Below are 22451 nucleotides of genomic sequence, written 5' to 3' on the forward strand. Positions count from 1 at the left end.
AACTTCTGAGAGTCTTGGCTTTAAACAGTGCATGCGTGTCCCCGTATGAAAGGGGCTGTTATCTGAGCCTGTCCTTTCTTTCGTCAGTGAACTCAGACAGAGTAAACTGACAAACGAGTGTCGCCAGCTTTGAAACTTGTGTCCACTGCCAGTGTCCGAGTTAGAACTTTGAGAATATTTGTGGAGCAGGCTGTTTACTTTATTTGACCATACCAACCAAACTTCTTAGGTCGGTTGTGAATTGTGGTGTTTCTTATTTACTTATAAGTTACTGATCACTTATTTTGCATGATTTCCATATAAAGGAGAATATCTTTAGTTTTTTTTTTTTTAAGTTGAAAGTATGTGGGCGTACAAGTAATAAATATATGTATATATATTTATCTACATATAGATATATACATATTTATCTACATGTAGATATACATATAAATATATGCAGATAGAAAATGGTAGCTTGGCTAGCTTCTTTTGTAGACTTAACGCTTATTTATCTCGTTGCTCTTTCTCATCATCTTACTTGCCTTCTCCAGCTCGTCATTACTTTCTCTGTTTGTGAGTGTATTTTGGAATTTGGTCGCGGTGGAGATAGGAGAAAGTGTCTATTTTCTTGTCTCCCCTTCTGCAGTTATGTCATGCACTTTCTCTGTGGTTCATATGTCTCGTCTTGCCAATGTGTGCCCCTTAGAGCTGTCTGCTTTTGTTGCTGTTCAGTCACTAAGTCGTCTCCAACTCTTCGCGACCCCCGTGGACTGCAGCACGCCAGCTAGTTAGGTCTGTCTACAGGGACAACATCCAGTTCCATTAAGCATGTCGTCTTGCATTGCAGGAGCTATGCCCGTCCCAGACCAGCCCTCGTCAGCCTCGGAGAAGACCAGCTCCTTGAGCCCTGGCCTCACCACCTCCAATGGGGATGGCTCGGAAACAGAAACCACCTCTGCCATCCTTGCCTCGGTTAAAGAACAGGTAGAAACGTGCCACTTTTCTGACATAAATATTGGGACATTTTTGAAATCGTTTTTTCTGGATGAAAGCTGGTAATTTAGTTACGTTGGGGAGAAAATCATGATTTTCTAGTGGGATATTGGTGTTCATTATACCATTGTTATTAAAATATGATTATAACAGCTTTTCACTCAGTTTTTATTCAAGATTTAGGCGGTTTCCTTGCAAAAATAGTCTACAGAAAAAGCAAAAATTGTAGTCAAATTCTTACCGGTGAAGTTTTGACAGATTCATTGATGGATGCAATGTTTAATACCGTTAAATGTGTGAAGCCAAATAATTGGTCTGTGGGAAACCTAAAGTCTAGTAAAATTTCAAAGTATATCCATGATGCTAAAAAATTGATAAGGGTGAGAACAGATGATTATCATGGTGGGCTAAGCAAATTCATATTCTGTGTGTTTCTGAGATGGCTTTGGAAGAATACATTTCAGAACTTTTCCTGCAAAACTAAAGTCTAAATGATTCTTCTTTCACCATTTCTTTGCCATAAAAATGGATAAGCAAATAAAATCTGAGGTCTCATATTTAAAAGTAATTGTTTCATAAAATTCATGTTTCTTCTGTATAAAAGGTGGTAATTAAAGAAAGCTGGAAAATCAAGTTTTTTACATTTGCTTCTTTTTCTTTACCATGGCCTGGAATGTAAATCAGTGTTTTTTGTCTTGTTTTAAGTGCAAAAGCATCCTGTCTTTGAATTATAGTATTCAGGGATGCTGAATTAGCAACAGCAGTGGGAGAAAAGTGACATAGTTTTCCTGAACCCAGGAACATCTTAATAGAGTGATAGGCTGCTGCTGCTGCTGCTAAGTCACTTCAGTCATCTCCGACTCTGTGCGACCCCATAGACAGCAGCCCACCAGGCTCCCCCGTCCCTGGGATTCTCCAGGACTGAATGGGGCAATTACAGACTCAACTAGGAGAAGGAAGGCCTTTGGTTTTCCTAGAGAACACTGATTTTGTTTAATAAATGGGAACTGATTTAGGTAAAGGTTGATGATCAAGCTATCAAGGAGTAGCTAAGGAAAGATCCATTGAAGGAATCAATGATGCTATTAGTTAAAATTGTGTCACCAGGTCAGAAAGTGTGAAGCAAAATTAGGAGAGATGAATGGATGGGTTGGGTAATCTAGTTTGTGAAAATGGTAAGTAATCAGGAAATTGGGTTGAGGCCCAGACTGTATTGCTTGATTAATTTCTTCTAAAAGCCTACCCATGAGTGTTTTCTGGCTATTTTTCATGAGCAAGGGAAACAGAAAGGGAAAGTCCATGCTGCTTCTCATACTTCAGATACTGCTTTGTTTTATCGCTGGGTTATGTCGTGGATTTTTATTCTGGCCTAGTCTGGACATCTTGCTAGGCCACTAGCTTTAGAGTAGTGACAAAGTGTAAGGCATGAGAAATAAACTTACTAAGACAACCAGACCTGTCTGACGAAAAGATCCCACTTGCCTTGGGGCATGGCCTAAAAATAAAAATATGTAAATAAAGAATATAGATAAGCAACAAGCACTAAAATTTTTTTAAAAGTTACCATGAAGAGTTTATTTTCTAGTTATTAAACTCATTTCATTGCTTATAGATGAGATAAGATTCTTTGTGACAAGAAAATCTGTCTTGGGGAGCTGAGACAGAGCAGGTGGTAACACCCAAATCAGAGACCTGGGTGCCAGGCTCCATGTGTGGTGTTTGCCAGTTTGAAGGCAGAAATCACTCAGCAGCAGAGCCCATGGACTTCCTTGGTGTGGCCTCGTGGAGATGACCAATCTCTTCCTTCACTGGGGGATTTTTGTCCTAAATTATTCTTCAGACGTCCTTCCTCTCTTTTTCTCAGGGATAGACTGTTTTCTTATGGAGTCAAAACTAAGTTAAATATGTTTTTAAAAGCTTTAGCTGAAATTAAGGAAAATAACTTTAAAAATTAATACCTTCTATGGTTCTTAATAATTATATGCATAATCTATTTATAAATCTTTTCACTGAAAGGATATTTGCCTGGCCCTCTTTAGGTACTAATAAGAAATAACTTTCTTGAGTAAAAATACTATTTCTTCATTTAGAGAATTTCAAGTAAAACATTTTATGGCATTATACTTATTATCACTCTAGTCCTGACTCCCTGGGAGTCATTTCTACAGGAGGGTAGTGATTTTTTTTTTTTTTTCATTATAGTAGGCATATATTCTGAGGTGACTGGGTATAATAGGCTACATGATTTAATTGCTCATTCATTAAATACACTGAGTACGTTATACTGGTAAATTACAGTAAAGAGTAGTAATGGAAATGAATACGTAAAGAAAGCTCAGTCTAGTAAGAGTTCATTGGAATACGTTGTTAATGAGACTAAGAACACAGGTTCTTAGGCTGGTAGTTGACATTGCATGGAAATAAATTCTAGGCTGTAACCACTGACCAGAACTTACATCATGCCAAACCCTGAACCATGGAATGTGTCCCGTGTGGCATGTATGGCATGACTGAGGCATTTGTAAGCTGAGTCCTAAAGTGTTTGAGCACCCATCAGTCATGGACTGTTCAGTGAAAAGGTGTTCACTGATCTTTTTTCTCTGTTCTGATTTCCCATCTCGATTGCTTTTTAACTGGAGAATTTTGTACTTTTGCATTAACATAAACAGACTGATGATTTATGCTGTACTCTGTGGGTGGTTTTCTATGTTCCAGAGGCATTGGTCTCATTTCCAACATTTACCAAGTCTCTCGTCCTGTGGGGCTCCAAGGGGGAGACACTCAGCTCCTACTTCTTCCCCTGTATGTGAGTGTCCTTTACTTAAAGAGGAAGAGAGGACAGAGGTTCGGTGATGATTCTTGTCATGTCATCTGAACAAATAACTGAGAGGAGACTGACAACCATTCATCTCAAAGAGGAGCCAAAGTGATACGATGGCTAAAAGGGTGAGAAGGGTCAAGGGATTTAAAGATAGGAGATAATTGCTATGATGGTGGCAATGACCCATAAGAAGAGAAGAAATTAGTGATGCTTGACAGAGAGGGTATGATTTCAGGGGGAAAGTTACTGAGTAGGTGAGAGTGAAGGAGACCCAGTGCACCAGTGGAGGGAACAAAGACAGTTCACCTATGGGAACAGGAGACTACATGCTTGCAGGTGGGCTGATGGCTTGGCACTGGAAATGTGTCTGTTTCTAATCTGCTGTCATCAGGTAGACATGGTCAGCACATTCTGAGTTGGAGCCTATTTGAAGTCTGAAAAGCTGGAGGTGGAGAGGGAAAGGCATTGGATATGATGGATGTAAGAAAATGACTATAATGATGGATATCAGAATTGATGCTGAGTGACAAGGGGTGAAAGACAGGAAAATTGATAGGAACAAAGGATTCACAGAGCGAATAGCTACAGATGCTGATAGCATGAGAACCACGTGCTTAAAGCAGGAATTTGAAAGCAATTCTTGTTAATGTTGAGGCCTCGGTTATGACTCTGGGAAGTAAGGTCAAATCAAGAAAAGAGAAAGATTGTTATTGACTGTGAAAGCTGCTCTAAGGATGACGGCAGGGCAGTGGCTCAAATCCCCATCACTGGAGAGGAGAGATCCAAGGCTGCCCTGTGACTGCAAGAAATGCAAATATGTTTGCTTCCAGTTTGCCTGAGAGTAGTCATCTGATCTTCATTTTCTTGTTTTTGTTTTTTTTAAAAAATTGTTCCAATGCTGGGCTGTAGTATTAGACAAGAATTTACATTTACTTGCTCTAAGTAATGTTGATCTGTATATTTTATCTTAAATCAATATGTATACTACTATGCTCTTAAGAAAACCATGACTTTCCTAAAACTGTACCTGTTTTAAAATATATTTTTTTCTTTCCCTTCAGTTGATCAGTGTTTAATTTGACCATCATATGCTTTCAAAGCTGGTGTCTAAAGGGTCTTCTTATATAAGCTAGAAAAATCATGGGGGCTTTTGTTAATTATTTTTTTTTAATTGAAGTATAGTTAATTTACAATGTTGTATTACTTTCAGGTATAGAGCAAAGTGATTCAGATATATATTATTGACATATCCTTTTTCAGATCCTCTTCCATGGGATGCTTCTTAAAAACCTTTAGATTTTTGGAAAACTTTAGAGCTCATATAGTTGATCTTTGTAAATTATTATGGTACAGATAAATGTGTTTTTTGTAATGATTCTACCAGTGAAATATGTTTAATAATGAACAGATTAAATATAAAATTCTAAGTACAGAACAGTAAATGCAAATGTGTTATATTGTTGTGTTTATTTAATAGTGTTTGTCACATGCCGACTATGTGCTTAGAACTGTGCTTTCCCTGGGCGATACACAGATTTGGAGTATTATTGCTTTCAAGTATAGCAATGAAGCTAAAAATATAAGACAAACACATATAAAAAGGTATAAAATATTTTTTTAAATTGTAGGTGAATTGTTCATTTGCTTGTTTTTGACTGTGACGGGTCTCCATTGCTGCGTGGGCTTTGCTCTAGCTGCAGTGAGCGGTGTCCACTCTCTGGTTGCGTTGTGTTGGCTTCTCACTGCAGTGGCCTCTCTGGTTATGGCGCATGGGTTCTAGAGCACACTGGCTTCAGGAGTTTCTGGACTCCAGAGCACTGGCTCGGGAGTTGTGCCGCACGGCCTTAGTTGCTCCGAGGCATGTGGAATCTTCCCAGATCAGGGATAGAACTTATGTCTCCTGCATTGGCAGGTGGATTCTTTGCCACTAAGCCACCACCAGGGAAGACCTGTGGGTGAAGTTTTAAGAAAACACTCTAGTCAATATATTATAAAATTCCAAATGGTTTGTAACAATAAACATATTCCTTAAAATTGATTGTGTTTGTAACTGTAGATGTTCTATTGCTACAGTAACATCTCCTGTTCTTTAAATTCCACAAGGATTGAAGATTATATTATTGCTTTCAAAGGAAATTTTCAATATCATGATTTAGGATATTGGTAATTTTTAAGTAATAAAACAGGACTATTTTGCTTTTAATCATTTTTGTTATTATGTTTAATGTAGAAAAGTAGGAGTAGAGGCATTTCTGAGCTCCCAGTATGGGCAGAACTACTGACTGCAGAGTATTTTGCATATGTCCGAATCATATGCAGGTACTAAAAAAGTATTTAAAAATATTTATCTTACATAAAATCTAAAAAAATCTGGATCATTTACATTGACTCATGTGTTAAGATAGCATGCCTTTATTTTTACTTAGAGTCTACATTTATATAGCTTTAAAATTACATAGCTCTGTATAACAGCAGTATTATTGGGAAGGAGTACATTATAAAATGCTTAGTTAATTGGTATTTTTCCAGTGCTGCATAACATTGCAGAATTTCTCAGTATTATTCGTGTCCCTGTGATCTGCAACAATAGTTTCTGATAACACAATGTGGAAAATGACCTATATAACTAATCAGTTTCCAAAGTATATTTTTGGAAAATATTTTATGAAACTAATGACGAAATTATCATCCATGAAAAAAGAGGAAATTAAAACACCTTTAGGAAAGGTCAAGAAGATGGAGAAGAATTATCTGCAAAGACTAGTGAACTTTATATTCATTTAGTCAGAAAAGAAAAGAATTAGATCATAGTGACACTAGCTGAACTTTCTCCATGTATTAAAATTAAAATGAGAATTATTTTATTTTATTTTTTTTTCATTTTCTGAATATTATAATTTTATTTTTTTTAATTTTATTTTATTTTTAAACTTTACATAATTGTATTAGAATTATTTTATTGATAATTTTAAAATTTATTTCTTTTTTAGCCAGATATAGATTGAAAGTTTTTTTAAAAAGGGACGGGGTCATGACTTTACTCTTTTTTCATTTCTAGAACAGGAGCTATGTTAGGGGCAGTGAATGCCTGTTTGAACTGGGTCTGGGTAGGTGATATAGCTAATAATAAGGAAAGGAAAGAGCCTGGAGTCAGCAAGGATCAGAAAGCCTTATAGATATAACATGCCCAGTCGGGGAGCCAGTTGTAGCTACAGTGAGCACATGGGTGTGTAGTCTTCCAGCAGGGCAAAGAAAGCAAGCAGGTAGTGAAAGTAGAGGTCCGGAGTTCCAACTCGGAAGCAAAGGGGTGGTCATGTGGCACCAGACTGATAGGATCAGCTAGGCTTGAAGCAAGTCTATTTGGATCCTGTATCCTTTGAATCACAAAAATGATGATTGAAACGGGAGATCAAGGAGGAACAAAGCTCATAAACTATTTGTGTAAGATTTGGGGAATTAATGCTGGAGGTTTTAGCCATGGCTGGATAACTCTGCAAGTGTGAATACGTCGTCTGCCTCCCTTCTTCTATGCTCCCTCGTTTATATTCTAGTCTTGCCTGTAAGTTATTTTGAGTTCTTTTCTCTAAAGCTTAATTTTCGCCTTAACATTTTACTTTGTAACTCTTCTCAAGACACATATGTACTCATCCATCTTTTTAATAACCCCAGATTCTATTCTAAGCATTAATTCGTTGGTTGATGTCTGCTTAGTCTCTTTGAAGCTGTTATTTGTTCAGGTTTTAGGGGGCTGAAGGCTATAATGGGAAAAATAAAAATGGACTAACCCTTTACATGCTAAGTTAGAAGACAAGCTCTTAATAGGTGGGGTTTTGTAACATGATATTATAGTGTCTACTGTGTCTTTCATATTTGTTATTAGAATTCATTGTTATTCATATGTGAAATCACATTGAATATTTTAAATGTGGTATTTTAATAGTTTTAAATAAGCTTTCCATTATAAAATGATTCGTGCACATTGTGAAAAGTTTAAAAAACTAAAAATGGAGTAGAGGTACAGATTTTATTTGAGGATAACACTGCAGTTAGAGATTGTTGCTATATTTGGGAGGATTTCCTTTTTAGATTTTTTTATATGACTATATAATTATTTGTGCACATTTTTGTTTTTCTTTATGTTTTATACTTTGTACATTTAATATTATATCAAGTATTTTTATATCACTAAATATTTTAGAACATTTTTTCTAATGGTTATATAAGTGGATGCACTGGGAATTATTTAATATTATAATTTTATTTAACTTTTTTCTTATTAATTGAGCTCTTCAGTTGATTCCATTTTCTCAGATTGAAAAAAAAAATGACATGTCATACTTGCTTGTACATAAATCATTGGGTCAGCTTTGACAGAGGCTGCCTGGAGCAAAGTTTTAAGAATGACTTTAAAAACATTTGCAAACTCACTGAGAAAATCTGTCATAATTAATTACTGATAAGAGCCACAGGCAGGATGTATGAAGCAGGAACTCTTGGGGTATCACCCTGTACAGGGTTTGTGTGGAAAGGAAAATTAACAAATAGAATATTCTAGAGGGAGTAAATGGGAAGAACATGTTTAGTGTTCAGAACAACTGAACCAAATATGGTAGAAACAGTCAAAATAAACATAGGAATTATAGCAGGACAAGGAAACACTGTTAAATAGAATCTCAAAATGCCAAAAGAGTTCTTTAAAAGGACAGATATTGAATTTCTTTAAATTTATATTTCAATAAAATATATATTTCATATTTCTTTAAAATGTTAATGTGGAACTTATTTCATCAGATATGTAATTAAATGATGACCTTTCTTTTTTAAAAAATTAATTGATTCATTTTAATTGGAGACTAATTACTTTACAATATTGTGGTGGTTTTTGCCATATTTTGACATGAATCAGCCACGGGTGTACACGTGTCCCCCATCCCGAACCCCCCTCCCACCTCCCTCCCCGTCCCATCCCTCTGGGATGTCCCAGTGCACCTGCTTTGAGTGCCCTGTTTAATGCATTGAGCATGCACTGGTCTATGGTGACTTTTCTTTGGTGACTATTTTGTGAATATTTCTATTTATGACCAAAGAAATTGAAACTTAAAAAACTGTTTAGTTTGCTTGCTTGCTTGCTTGCTTAGTTTTGCTCAGTCATGTCCGACTCTGTGAGACCCCAGGAACTGTAACCCCCCAGGCTCCTCTGTCCATGGGATCCTCCAGGCAAGGATACTAGAGTGGGTTGCCATTTCCTCCTCCAAGGAATCTTCCCAGCTCAGGGATTGAACCAATGTCTCCTGTGTTTCCTGCATTACAGGCAGATTATTGACCCTCTGAGCCATCTGGGAACCATATAAGAAATTGCTACAGAGTTGAAATGAGCAGTTAGCTTGGTTTTCTCTGTGACCAGAGTTTTCCTGAGGTCAAGTTAGATGTTGCCTATGCCTTTGTTACTTTTATTTAACTCAGAAAAGGGAGGTGGGTCATTTCACATCAACTTGATCTGTGATATATTTTTGGAATCTGAAGGAATCATTAATGAGACTCCAAACAGACAGACTAACAAAGGTCCATATTGTCAAAGCTGTGGTTTTTCTAGTTGTCATATATAGATGTAAGAGTTGGACTATAAAGAAAGCTGAGTGTTGAACAATTGGTGCTTTCGAATTGTGGTGCTGGAGGAGACTCTTGAGAGTCCCTTGGACAGCCAGAAGATCAAACCAGTCAATCCCTAAAGGAAATCTACCATGAAATATTCATTGGAAGGACTGATGCCTAAGCTGAAACTCTAATACTTAACCTCCTGATGCAAACAGGCAACTCACTGGAAAAGACCTTGATGCTGAGAAAGATTGAGGGCGAGAGGAGAAGCGAGTGGTAGAAGATGAGATGGTTAGATAGCACCACTGACTCAGTGGACATGAGTTTAAGCAAGCTCCAGGAGCTGGTGGAGGACAGAGTAGTCTGGCATGCTACAGTACATGGGGTCGCAAAGAATTGGCTGAACAGCAAGGAAACAGACATACTTCAGTGAATTTATGTAGCTCAGTGTTAGTGTCTGTAGTGAAAATGTGGGGTGATGGGAGTCCCAGGGGTTAAATACCATAGCATCACTTTCCTGGAACATTCCTGTTTTTCAGAGTCAGTGGTTTGCACTGACATTATCTGTGGTGTGCATCAGTAACACAGGTAAACATGCCCCAGGCAGCCCATCGATCATGTTCAAGTTGCTGTCATTTGACTGCAGTCATTGAAGGAATGTGCAGGTTCATGCCCTAGGCTCTAAATGAGCCTGCTATCTAGTGGCTGCCAGGGAAAAGTGAAGACCAGTGTCCTCCTTTTTCACTAATGGCAGGTTTTGACTTTCACATTCTACTCTTGGCCACCAGGATCGCTTGCTTAATAAATAGGAGAAAGAAGGACCCAGTATCAATGCAACCAAAACAAACAAGCACAAATCACTTTGGACAAGTAATCTTCAACATTTCCGTAGTGAATACTAACTAGTTCTATTCACCAAGTCAGTAGATTTTTTAAAAATTTCGTTGGAGAGTATAGCTGCTTTACAATGTTGTATTAGTTTCTGCTGTATAGCAAGGTGAATCAGTTACGCATATACATATATCCCCTCTCTTTTGGATTTCCTTTCCATTTAGGTCACCACAGAGCACTAAGTACAGTTTTCTGTGCTATACAATCAGTTCTCAGTAGTAATCTATTTTATACAAGTCAATAGATTTAGCTATCTGAGATGCATTTTGTAGCTTACACTTCCTGGAGGAAAAAATTATCTTCAGAATTCAAAATTAGATTACAGAAAAGTCAACTTAAGGTTGTTCCATAGTTGTTGGCAAGTCCAAGCAATTCCATGAGCAGTTGGACATAGCTGTCTCATGTTCTGAGTAGCAGGATTCTGGGGCATCAACCAGACTAAGTTGCTTCAGTCATATCCGACTCTTTGAGACCCCATAGACTGTAGCCCACTGGGCTCCTCTGTCCATGGGATTCTCCAGGCAAGTATACTAGAATGGGCTGCCATTCCCTTCTCCAGGGGATCATCCCCACCCAGGGATCGAAACCCCATCTCTTGTGTCTTCCTCATTGGCAGGTGGATTGTTTACCACTAGCACCTTCTGGGCCACCCACCAAGGGTCTTTAAATCTTTGAGTGGATTGGAAGCCTCTGCAGGACAGAAGTAGGCCTGCTGGCCAGCACTCATGCCTACCACCTCTACAGCATTGAAGCCCTTCACCCAAACAAAAGATCAGCTTTGAACCTAACCCCTTAGCTAACACAGGTGCTTTTACGAAATAATACCATTCACTCCAACTACTGGTCAGAGACCTGCAGTTGCCTGTTATAGACCTGTTGGAAGCCAGAGGCAGTTTATGCTTAAAATAAATAATCTAGAATGTAAATTCTCTAATTTGGGATCTCTGCTGAGGTCAGGACAGCACCTCAGTCCTTCACAGTAATACGTTCCAAGAGTGTGGCTTTCATAATGCTGAAGAATTAATGCTTTTGAACTGTGGTGTTGGAGAAGACTCTTGAGAGTCCCTTGGACTGCAAGGAGATCCAACCAGTCCATCCTAAAGGAAATCAGTCCTGAATATTATTGGAAGGACTCATGCTGAAGCTGAAACTCCAATATTTGGCCACCTAATGTGAAGAACTGACTCTTTGGAAAAGACCCTGAGGCTGGGAAAGATTAAGGGTGGGAAGAGAAGGGGACCACAGAGGATGAGATGGTTGGATGGCATCACTGACTCAATGGACATGAGTTTGAGTAAACTCCTGAAGTTGGTGATGGACAGGGAGGCCTGGCATGCTGCATGGGGTCGCAGAGTCAGACACGACTGAGTGACTGAACTAAATTGAACTGAATGAAATGACTCCACCTTTAGGGGGAGTTGTTGTTGTTGTTGTTTACTGGCTAAGTCATGCCCAACACTTTGTGACCCCATGCAGTGTAGCCCAGCAGGCTCCTCTGTCAATGGGATTTCCCAGGCAAGAATACTGGAGTGGGTTGCCATTTCCTTCTCCAGAGTCTCCTGCATTGGCTGGCAGGTTCTTTACCACTCAGTCACCAGAGAAACCCTTAGGGAGAATAGAAATAAGAAATTACTATCCTGGGAGCTTTTCTGGATTGTATGGAAGACTGATATTGAAAACATTTTGCACACTGTTGTCACAGGATTTAACAGAAGTGAAATATTTTAGTAGTAGAGATATGGTACTATTATTGTAGGAATAATAGTTAAAATGCTTATTTTCTGAAAAACATCTAAGTTTACTGATTAATTTATGGGATGGATAAATTTATGGTTGTGACCAGGTCTTCTCTCTTTCCTGTGTCCCCAGCACCCAAGTGAGTGCCACACCCAGAGAACATGTTTAACTCATTTGTGTTGAGGATGTGCATTCATGAATAAACTTACAGTATTTTCCTGTTCTGTCATAGTGCAAAAGTGAATGCTTCATCTAATTGCGATGGGAGCCATTAGTTTAGTTGTGTGGCTCAGGGATCTCATCTGCATTGTTAGCTTGATCGTGTCTTTCCATTCTTTTTTGAATGGTTGTGTTGCATCTGTGTCTTCCCCTGTGGGCTGCCTGCATATTGTTTCAGAATTAGTCCATTTACTCTGATGAATCCCAGGCCCCCAAATTGCAGTTTCCTCTATAAACAACCCAAACTGAAACTCGTTTAACCGGGTGGAGTGAGATATTTTCAATTTGAAAGGAGGCATGTTAAGTGAAACATAACCTCCGTTCATGAAATATGTAGGTGATTGTCTTTTTTCTGGGCTTACCTGATAGCTCAGACAGTAAAGAGTTGGCCTACAATGCAAGAGACTCGGATTCAATCCCTGGGTCAGGAAAATCTCCTGGAGAAGGGAATGGCTGCCCACTTCAATATTCTTGCCTGGAGAATTCCATGGACAGGGGAGCCTGGAGGGCTTAGTTCATGGGGTTGCAGAGTGTCAGACAAAAATCATTTTTTCTTGAACTAAACTTGTGTGCCTTATTTCATCTAAAATTTAAAAAGCAATCAACTCCCCTGTTAGAACATAAATCAGCAGCTTCACTCATAAAAAACACACAAACATCTAATTCCTTTTGTTTCTATGCAATTATACCAAGTTCCTCATATTTGTTGAGTGTCTCTTTCAGTCATTTTTAACTGTTCTTTGAAAACATACTTTTCCCAGAGGATAGAGCAATCCAACTACTATAATCATCTGCTGGTCTCATATTTCTTTTCTGTTTAGGAGGTTTTTCACCATTTCACACCTGATGGAACTCAATATGGTCATATTAAAATCTTCTGATTATTACAGATTTTGACGTGTGTTGTTGTGTATGTTTATTTTGAATGTTTGTTTAATGATGGTATGCCATATGTATTGCATATGTGTGGGGCTTTTTGTTTTTGTTTTTGGGTTTTTAATGTATTTGCATAAGATACATCATGTGGTACGGGGAGGGAGGAGAGAGGGGGATTTGGGATGGGGAACACGTGTATACCTGTGGTGGATTCATGTTGATGTATGGCAAAACCAATACAATATTGTAAAGTAATTAACCTCCAGTTAAAATAAATAAATTTATATTAAAAAAAATACATCATCTTTTTAAAAATTAAATTAAAAAATATAATTGAAATATTGTTGATTTACAATGTTGTGTTAATTTCAGATATACAGCTAAGTGATTCAGTTATATATATATCTAGTATATCTGATTTACATATGCTATGTATATCAATTATATATATGTCTTTTTCCAGATATATATTCTTTTTCAGATTCTTTTCCCTTATGGCTTATTACAAAATATTGAGTATAGTTCCCTGTGCTATACAGTAGGTCCCTGTTTTTTATCTATTTCATATATAATGATATGTGGTCAGTTGCTCATTCGTATCTAACTCTTCATGGCCCCATGGCCCTTATAGCCCACCAGGCTCCTCTGTCCATGGGATTCTCCAGAGTGGCAATGCTAGAGTGGGTTGCCATTCCCTACTCCTGAGAATCTTCCTAACCTGGGCATCAAACCTGTGATAACTGCATCTCCTGCATTGTCAGGCAGATTACTACTCTCGCCACATGGGAAGCCCATATATGGTAGTGTGGGCTTATCCTAACAAAGCTCCTAATTTATCCCTCCTTTCATCATGAGCTTCTTTATATGCACTTTCCTGGACACATAAGACTCTTACTGGTCCACAACTTTATAGAAGAATAATTTCAGTCTTATCTATGGGTTACAGGAAATATTCTTCATATAAAAATGTTCTAAGGATTTCCTATAAGAAATGCAGCAGTAGTAATCATAAATGCTGTTGTTGCAAATCCCTTATTATGTCCCCAGCTCAGGTGAAGGTTTATTTTGCAGCATTTTCTCAGGAGAAAACTTTGCAAGTGAAGATGGCCTTAAAACACTTCACGGAAACATAAACTTGGAATATACTTTCATGTCAACTTCAGAAGTGAACAGGTTGTTCTTGTGAGAAATGTGGACCCTATATAAATGTTGCCTCATGGTGAATTAAGACAGGTGACAATATATTGACCATTAAAAAGTGTCTACAACACTATTTCCCCTGTCTTTGACCTTCTTCTGATGTGAGTCTAACACTCTCTCCCATTGATAAATGGGCTCAATATTCCCTGTCCTTCACTTTATTTGGACTCGAGACTATGGTGGAAGTGACACTGAATTCTAAGACTGGAGCATTAAGGGTGGTACACCTGCTCATTGGTTCTCTTGGGATCCTCATTCTTAGAAACAAGTCACCATAAAGTGGATGTGGCTGTGTGCAGAAATGCTCAGTCCCTGAGCTCATAGCCATGTCTGAACTTCTGGCCGACATCAGTGTCAACTTGCCAGCCTTTCCAATGAGCCATCTACTGTTGAGTCCCCTGTCAAGGGGCCCAGGCTGCAGTCTGATACTTGGACACCGATGACCAAGATAAACCATTGTGGTTTCAAGCCAGGTTGGGGCTGGTTTGCTACATAGCAGTAGATAACCAGTTCAGACATTTTCCTGTGCTTATAAAAAAATCATTGTATTAGGCCATCTGTATACTTTTCTCTGCTTCTAAATCTTACGTTTCTGTACATCCTGAGGTATCTTTAAAAGATCAGCTTATTGAAATATAATTCACAAGCCATACATTTCACTTGTTTCAGTGGTTTATTCACAGAGTTGTACAGCCATTGCCACCATTTAATTTTGAAACACTTTTGTCCCTTCAAAGATAATTCCATGTTGATACATGGCAAAACCAATACAATATTGTAAAGTTAAAAAATACAATAAAAAAAAGAATGCTCAAACTACCAAAAAAAAAAGATAATTCCTATACCATTAACAACCATTCTCCTCAAACCTCATGGCCCTAGGAAACAATATATTTTCTATCTTTGTAGATTTTCCTATTCTGGCCATTTCATATAAATAAAATCATAAATATATCATCATTTTTGAATGGCTGCTTTCACAATTCATAATGTTAAGTTTCACCCATATTGTAGTATATATCACTGTTTCACTCCTTTTTATTTCCAAATATATTCCATTCTGTGGATATGTTTCATTTCACTTCCCATTCATCTGCTGATAAACTTTTGGGTTGTTTCTACTTTTTGGCTATTGGGAATAAGGTTGATATGAGTAACCTGTATGTAAGCTTTGTCTAGACATATATTTTTATTTCTCTTGGATAAATAACTAAAAAGGGAAATTGTTGGGTCATCTGATAACTGTAAGGTCAACATTTTGAGAAACTGCCAAATTGTATTGCAGAGAGGCTGTATCTACTGGAGCTCCCAGTTCTTCACATTCTGCCATCACTTGTTCTTGTCCGTCTTATTTATTTGAGCCATCCTCATGGGCTGAGGCAACTTTCCAAAACGATTTGCTAGACGAGAACCTGAGGACACACACCAGACAGTCCTATGGTAGATCAATAATACATTTTTAAATGTTTAAGTATTATATTAAAAAAAATATTTAGCAGTACATTTATACTGTAGACAAAGATAAGTTCCCAAACATGAATTGGTATAAGCCCCAGTATTTCTGGGGCAGCATTCCCAGTCCTGTAAAGAGCCCAGAAGCCAAGTCATATTAGTTTCAGATAGAAGAACCAATGATGTCTGGCTTGCAGAGTATGGTTGGAGGGTGGGAGGATGGGGTAAGATGGGAAGAAGAAGAAGGAATGTAAGAGTTGCCATCATAACTTCTCTGGTAGCCCAGTGGCTAAGACTCCAAGCTCCCATTTTAGTGGGCCGAGGTTTGATTCCTGGTCAGGGAACTAGATCCTACATCCTGCAACTAAGATTTTCTGTGCCACAACTAGAAAATTCTACATGCCGAGACTAAAGATCTTGTACGTTGCAACAAAGATCAAAGATGCCACATGCTGAAACCTAAGGCCTGGCGCATCTCAAAAAAAAAAAAAAAAAAACACAGAGCTGCCATCAAATGACAAATTTAGGAAAGTATCAAAAAATACAACTAGTTATTACTGCCTTCTCAGGAAATCCATCAGCAAGAAAAATCAATGGCAGCCCTTTTGAAAAATGGGTGGCAGCATTGTTTTTCAGTCACTCAGTCGTGTCTGACTCTTTATGACTCCATGGAATGCAGCATGCCAGGCTGTCCCATCCTTCACCATCTCATGGAGCTTGCACAAACTCATATCCATTGAATCAGTGATGCCATCCAACCATCTCATCCTCTGTCGTCCCCTTCTCCTCCTGCCTTCAGTCTTTCCCAGCATCAGGGTCTTTTCCAGTGAGTCAGCTCTTTCCATCAGGTGGCCAAATTATTGGAAGTTTCAGCTTCAGCATCAGTCCTTCCAATGAATATTCAGGACTGATCTCCTTTAGGATGGACTGGTTGGATCTCCTTGCAGTCCAAGGGACTCTCAAAGAGTCTTCTTCAGCACCACAATTCAAAAGCATCAGTTCTTCGGTGCTCAGCCTTTTTTATGGTCCAGCTCTCACATCTGTCCATGACTACTGGAAAAAACCATAGCTTTGACTAGATGGACCTATGTTGGCAAAGTAATATCTCTGCTTTTTAATATACTATCTAGGTTGGTCATAGCTTTTCTTCCAAGGAGGAAGTGACCTTTACTTTCAAAGCTGCAGTCCCCATCTGCAGTGATTTTGGAGCTCAAGAAAATAAAGTCTGTCACTGTTTCCATTGTTTGCCCATCTATTTGCCATGAAGTGATGGGACCAGATGCCATCATCTTAAAGATCATATAGATCATGGATCATAAAGAAAGCTGAGCGCCGAAGAATTGATGCTTTGAACTGTAGTGTTGAAGACTCTCGAGAGTCCCTTGGACAGCAAGGAAATCAAGTCAGTCAATCTTAAAGGAAATCAGTCCTGAATATTCATTGGAAGGACTCATGCTGAAGCTGAAACTCCAATACCTTGACCACCTGATGCGAAGAACTGACTCACTGGAAGCGACCCTGATGCTGGGAAAGATTGAAGGCAGGAGGAGAAGGAGATGACAATGGATGAGCTGGTTGGATGGCATCACTGACTCAAGGGACATGAGTTTGCACAATCTCTGGAAGTTGGTAATGGACAGGGAAGCCTGGTGTGCTACAGCCCATGGGGTTGCAAAGAGTCAGACATGAGTAAGAGACTAAACTGAACTGAGCTGTAATGATCTGAAGGCTTCTCCAGGTATTAATTATTATTTTTTTAAATTTTATTTTATTTTTAAACTTTACAATATTGTATTAGTTTTGCCAAATATCGAAATGAATCCGCCACAGGTATACCTGTGTTCCCCATCCTGAACCCTCCTCCCTCCTCCCTCCCCATACCCTCCCTCTGGGTCGTCCCAGTGCACCAGCATCCAGTATCGTGCATTGAACCTGGACTGGCGACTCGTTTCATACATGATATTATACATGTTTCAAAGCCATTCTCCCAAATCTCCCCACCCTCTCCCTCTCCCACAGAGTCCATAAGACTGATCTATACACCAGTGTCTCTTTTGCTGTCTCGTACACAGGGTTATTGTTACCATCTTTCTAAATTCCATATATATGCGTTAGTATTGGTGTTTTTCTTTCTGGCTTACTTCACTCTGTATAATAGGTTCCAGTTTCATCCATCTCATTAGAATTGATTCAAATGTATTCTTTTTAATGGCTGACCTGACTTCAATTTGCTAGTAAATAAATTCTTCTTACTAGTGTTCCATCACTAAAGATAAATATTACAAGTAATTTTTAAATATTGGCCAAGTTTGAATATATGCACATTTGTCATACCTGCTAAGAAACATTTCCCACTGGTCTCAAGTACTCTAAACTTTTACATATTTGGCATTTTGCAACAAGACCAATTATTATTGTGTAGCTTTAGAAAATATTGCCTTCATAGCAAGTCCAGTAAAGACTTAGCTAAGACATTTGATGAACTTTGATAATTAAGAGGAAAGGCAATTGTCATAACTAGGCTGGAAATTTTTCTGCTGCTTTCAAGGACAAGTTCAAATCTCAGAGCTTCTGTCATGGCACAGCGTGAGTGAGTGGTGGATCCAGGAGGCAAAATATTCATTTCTTAAAAAAATAATTGTACTTATTTTTGGCTGTGCTGAGTCTTTGTTGTTGTGAGGCTTTTCTCTAGTTGCAGTGAGTGGGGCTACTCTTTGTTGGGGTATGTGGGCTTCTTCTTTGGTGGCTTGGCTTGTTTTGTCTTGTTGAGGAGCAGGGGCTCTAGGGCATGCGGTCTTCAGGAGTTGTATTGTGTGGACTCAGTAGTTATGATTCCCAGGCTCTAAAGCACAGACTCAGTAGTTGTGGTACATGGACATAGTTGTTCCAGGGCATGTGGAATCTTCCTGGATCAGGCATCAAACCCATGTCTCCTGCATTGGCAGGCAGATTCTTTACCGCTGAGCCACCTGGGAAGCCCATCTTGTTTTAAGCATTTACTTGTAATCGGTATGGGGTTTGGCTCCATATTTGGCATAGTGCAAGAATGCGAGATACTTGGCACAGTAGATTTGCTTCAGAATCTTCCATCATTTGTTTATTGAATAGCTCTGGTCAAGATATGTAACAAATCTCCAAAACTAAGTTTGATTACCTAGTAAAATAAGGACCATCTTGTATCCGAATTATGATGAAATGTGTGCAAATTATAACATAGCTTGTACAAACACGTTAGTTTATTATGATCTCATGGAAATGTATAGTTTTAATTAGTGTATATGGACTTGGTGAATTGCTCTCCACCAGTCTTTCTTTGGTAATTAAACATATATGCCCTCTCCAACTTTGGATGAATTCTTGAAACCCAAAAGTAAGTCTGCAGTGTCTTTAGTTACTTAAGAAATTGAGAGAGAGGAGGATATTTGGCTAAGAAAATATATATTAAATTAGCTTTTAGAGTTTTACTTATTGCCAGATTATTACATGAGATGGTCTATAAATATAATGCTGAAAAGAGAGTGTAGGAAGTGTTTTGAAGCTCCTTGATTACACTTAACTATGTTAAATTTTAACTTTCTGGTAGAATATGTAGATCATCTTTTCTCTCACTTTTCTAAGTCAAACTCTTCAAAAAAATAAAGAAACATGTGTCTAGAACTCCTGATAATTAGGTCCTTTGTGTTGCTGTGACTTAAAATCCTCTGAAACCACGGGCCTGTGGAAGTCCCAGCACAGCCAGTGTCTGACATCAAGGAGTCTGGGGAAAATCATGAAGAGAAAGTTATGTTCTTCATCTTGGTCTGCACATGGAGTGGTTGTTGTATTTAAGAGATGAGGGAGATCTTTCCTACAAAAGTGGGAGTTCAGCCAAAGATACTTGGAAGAATGTTAGGCCCTAAGGTTGGACTTCCCTGGTGGCTCAGATGGTAAAGAGTCTATCTGCAATGCAGGAGACGTGAGCTTGATCCCTGGATTAGGTAGATCCCTGGAGAAGGAAATGGCAACCCACTCCAGTATTTTTGCCTGGGAAATCCCATAAGCAGAGGAGCCTGGCAGGCTATAGTCCATTGGATTATAAGGAGTTGGACACAACTGAGCAACTGAAGACTTTCAGGGTTTGCATAAGTCTTAGACTGATGGGGATTCTCACAAAATGAAATCAGGAACCCAGGTAGTCCTACTTAAATATCAAGGACATTAGCAATATTTGAATTATATTTTGGGAAGTGCTGCAGTCTTCCTTCCTCTGTTTACTATATGAAGGTCCTTTCATAATACCTGGCATGTAGAGGCTGCTCTTTGCTCAGTGGTTACAATGAAGAAAATTGGCCTTATTTTGTTAGTTAATAATTTGAGTAGCAGCAGTAATAGATTTCATTCTTAACCACCAAGGTTGAATTGATTGTGTAAAATTCATTCCAAGAGTTCTGATGTCTTATTGCTATTGGACTGTTCTATAGAAGTAAATGAAATTAATCCACCTATTTCATTCAAATTGTCGGAATACTTACAGTGATAATAGCTGAGTTTAGTGAAACATATTTTATTCCTTTTCCAAAAATTTTTATCTGAAAGGAAAATTCTTGGTATCAAGACTCCTGTGCTTTCTGTTTTCATAACAGGGAATGATTTCATTTTTTGGTGGAATGCATGAATAAATAATCAAGTAAATAATAACTGTTAGGAATTATATGTAGAAAGAAAATAGTAGGTCAAATTAATAGTTTTAGATAGAGCTAAGAATTATGAGGTCATGATGTGACTATGTCATTAGCAGTACTACCTCACATTTAATTTTAAAATAATGGAAGCAGATTAATGGACAGGGAGGCCTGGCGAGCTGCGATTCATGGGGTCGCAAAGAGTCGGAAATGACTGAGCGACTGAACTGAACTGAACTGAAAGGATCCTTTCTTGGGTAAAAAGACTTGTTTGACTAAGAGGAGAGTTTGGAAAGTAACTATTAAGTCAATTATTTGTGAATATTTGTAAAAAAACAAAAAAAGTCATCACAAGTGCCAATCAAGATTCATTAAGGAGGAACTTTTACAAACTGCCTTTAATTTTTTTTTTCCTTTTCAAAAAATAGATTGCACCCATACAGATAAGAGCAGTGACAATTTGAAGATGTAATGCTTTCTGAGTTCAATAAAGCCTTTAAAAGTCTCCTGTGATATTCTTATGTAAAATGAGGAAATGAAGAGTTTATGCATGCCAGTGTAGTTCGCATCTTCACTGGCCATGAAATAAAGTCTTGCCCAGTGAGTATTGGATATTAAATCTTTAAAAAATTCTGTCTGCCTGGGTTTATGGCAGCAGAGGGATATTCAATCTAAGACAAAAATCCTTCTCTGAAAAGCGTAAGATATTTTATTTTTACATAGCTATTATTGTTGCTTCTTACATGATAATCATAATACTGTAATCAGTTAAGGATTATGTACCATAATTCAGAGAAATTTTCACTCTTTAGCTTTCTGAATCCTTACAACTTATTTGGGAAGAAGGTTGCTTTATCCCCATGTTGAAGACAAGACTGTGATAGATTTAGCAACTTGCTCAGATTGTATTAAATTTCAGAGTGGATTCTGATCTAAATTTTCTTGCCTTGAGAGCAAGTTCACATCCACACTGCTCTATAATGTGTTTAAATTAAATAAGAAATTGGAGCAACAAGTGTTGGGCTCTGTAATCTTACCTGAATAGAATTTCAGGTAATGATCTTTAAAAAAATAGAGCGATGTTCATTTAAAAAAAAATTTTTTTTTAAGTCATCATTCCTAAGAAGATGAAAACATTTAAAGATTTGTTGAAGCATTTGTTTCTCTCTCTGAAAGATGGACGCCAGTGCGTTTTTGCAGGGATTTCCTTTTTTATTTTCTACCAGTTTGAGCACTATAGGAACCCTCTTACTTAAGATTTGTTCACTTTGTTTTCAGATATAATCACAAGAAAAATCTTTCGAGTTTTCTTTAAAAATAAATTAGGCCATCACTCAGAGCAAACATATATTTTCTGTATAACAAAATAAAATAGAGGGAGTAAATTGCACAATTAAACTGTCATTTAGCTTGCTCTTAGACCTACAGTTTGGTCACAGACCTGACCTGTTTAAATGTGTATAACTTGAAAGCAGATACATTACTTTGCCAACAAAGGTCCTTCTAGTCAAAGCTATGGTTTTTCCAGTAGTCACATACGGATGTGACAGTGGGACTATAAAGAAAGCTGAGCGCCGAAGAATTGATGCTTTTGAACTGTGGTGTTGGAGAAGACTCTTGAGAGGAGATCAAACAAGTCAATCCTAAAGGAAATCAGTCCTGAATATTCATTGTAAGGACTGATGTTGAAGCTAAAGCTCTAATACTTTGGCTACCTGTTGGGAAGAACTGACTCCTTGGAAAAGACCCTGATGCTGGGAAAGATTGAAAGTGGGAGAAGAGACAACAGAGGATGAGATGGTTGGATGGCATCACTGACTTGATGGGCATGAGTTTGAGCGAGCTCTGGGAGTTGGTGATGGACAGGGAAGCCTGGCGTGCTGTAGTTGATGGGGTCACAAAGGGTCGGAAAAGACTGAGCGACTGAACTGAACTGAACTGAAATCCTCAGGGTGCTTCCTGGGTCCCCTCTGCAGGAGAATTGTAGGTCGAGATGGCCAGTTTAGTTTTTATTGATTGTGCTT

The 22451-nt window shown here is 38.2% G+C and overlaps 1 protein-coding gene across 2 annotated transcripts in view; it reads left to right on the top strand.

Annotated features, from left to right (window-relative positions):
• CTNND2 (catenin delta 2) overlaps positions 1-22451 on the top strand; it is a 1102711-nt gene that overhangs the window by 189481 nt on the left and 890779 nt on the right. For both annotated transcript variants that reach the window (XM_027520452.1, XM_027520453.1), the window contains exon 2: positions 830-966. In XM_027520452.1, coding sequence (XP_027376253.1) covers positions 830-966 — 137 coding nt within the window. The remainder of the gene's footprint in view (positions 1-829; positions 967-22451) is intronic.

The sequence above is a fragment of the Bos indicus x Bos taurus genome, chromosome 20 (assembly GCF_003369695.1).
Source record: "Bos indicus x Bos taurus breed Angus x Brahman F1 hybrid chromosome 20, Bos_hybrid_MaternalHap_v2.0, whole genome shotgun sequence".
NCBI classification, from domain to species: Eukaryota; Metazoa; Chordata; class Mammalia; order Artiodactyla; family Bovidae; genus Bos; species Bos indicus x Bos taurus.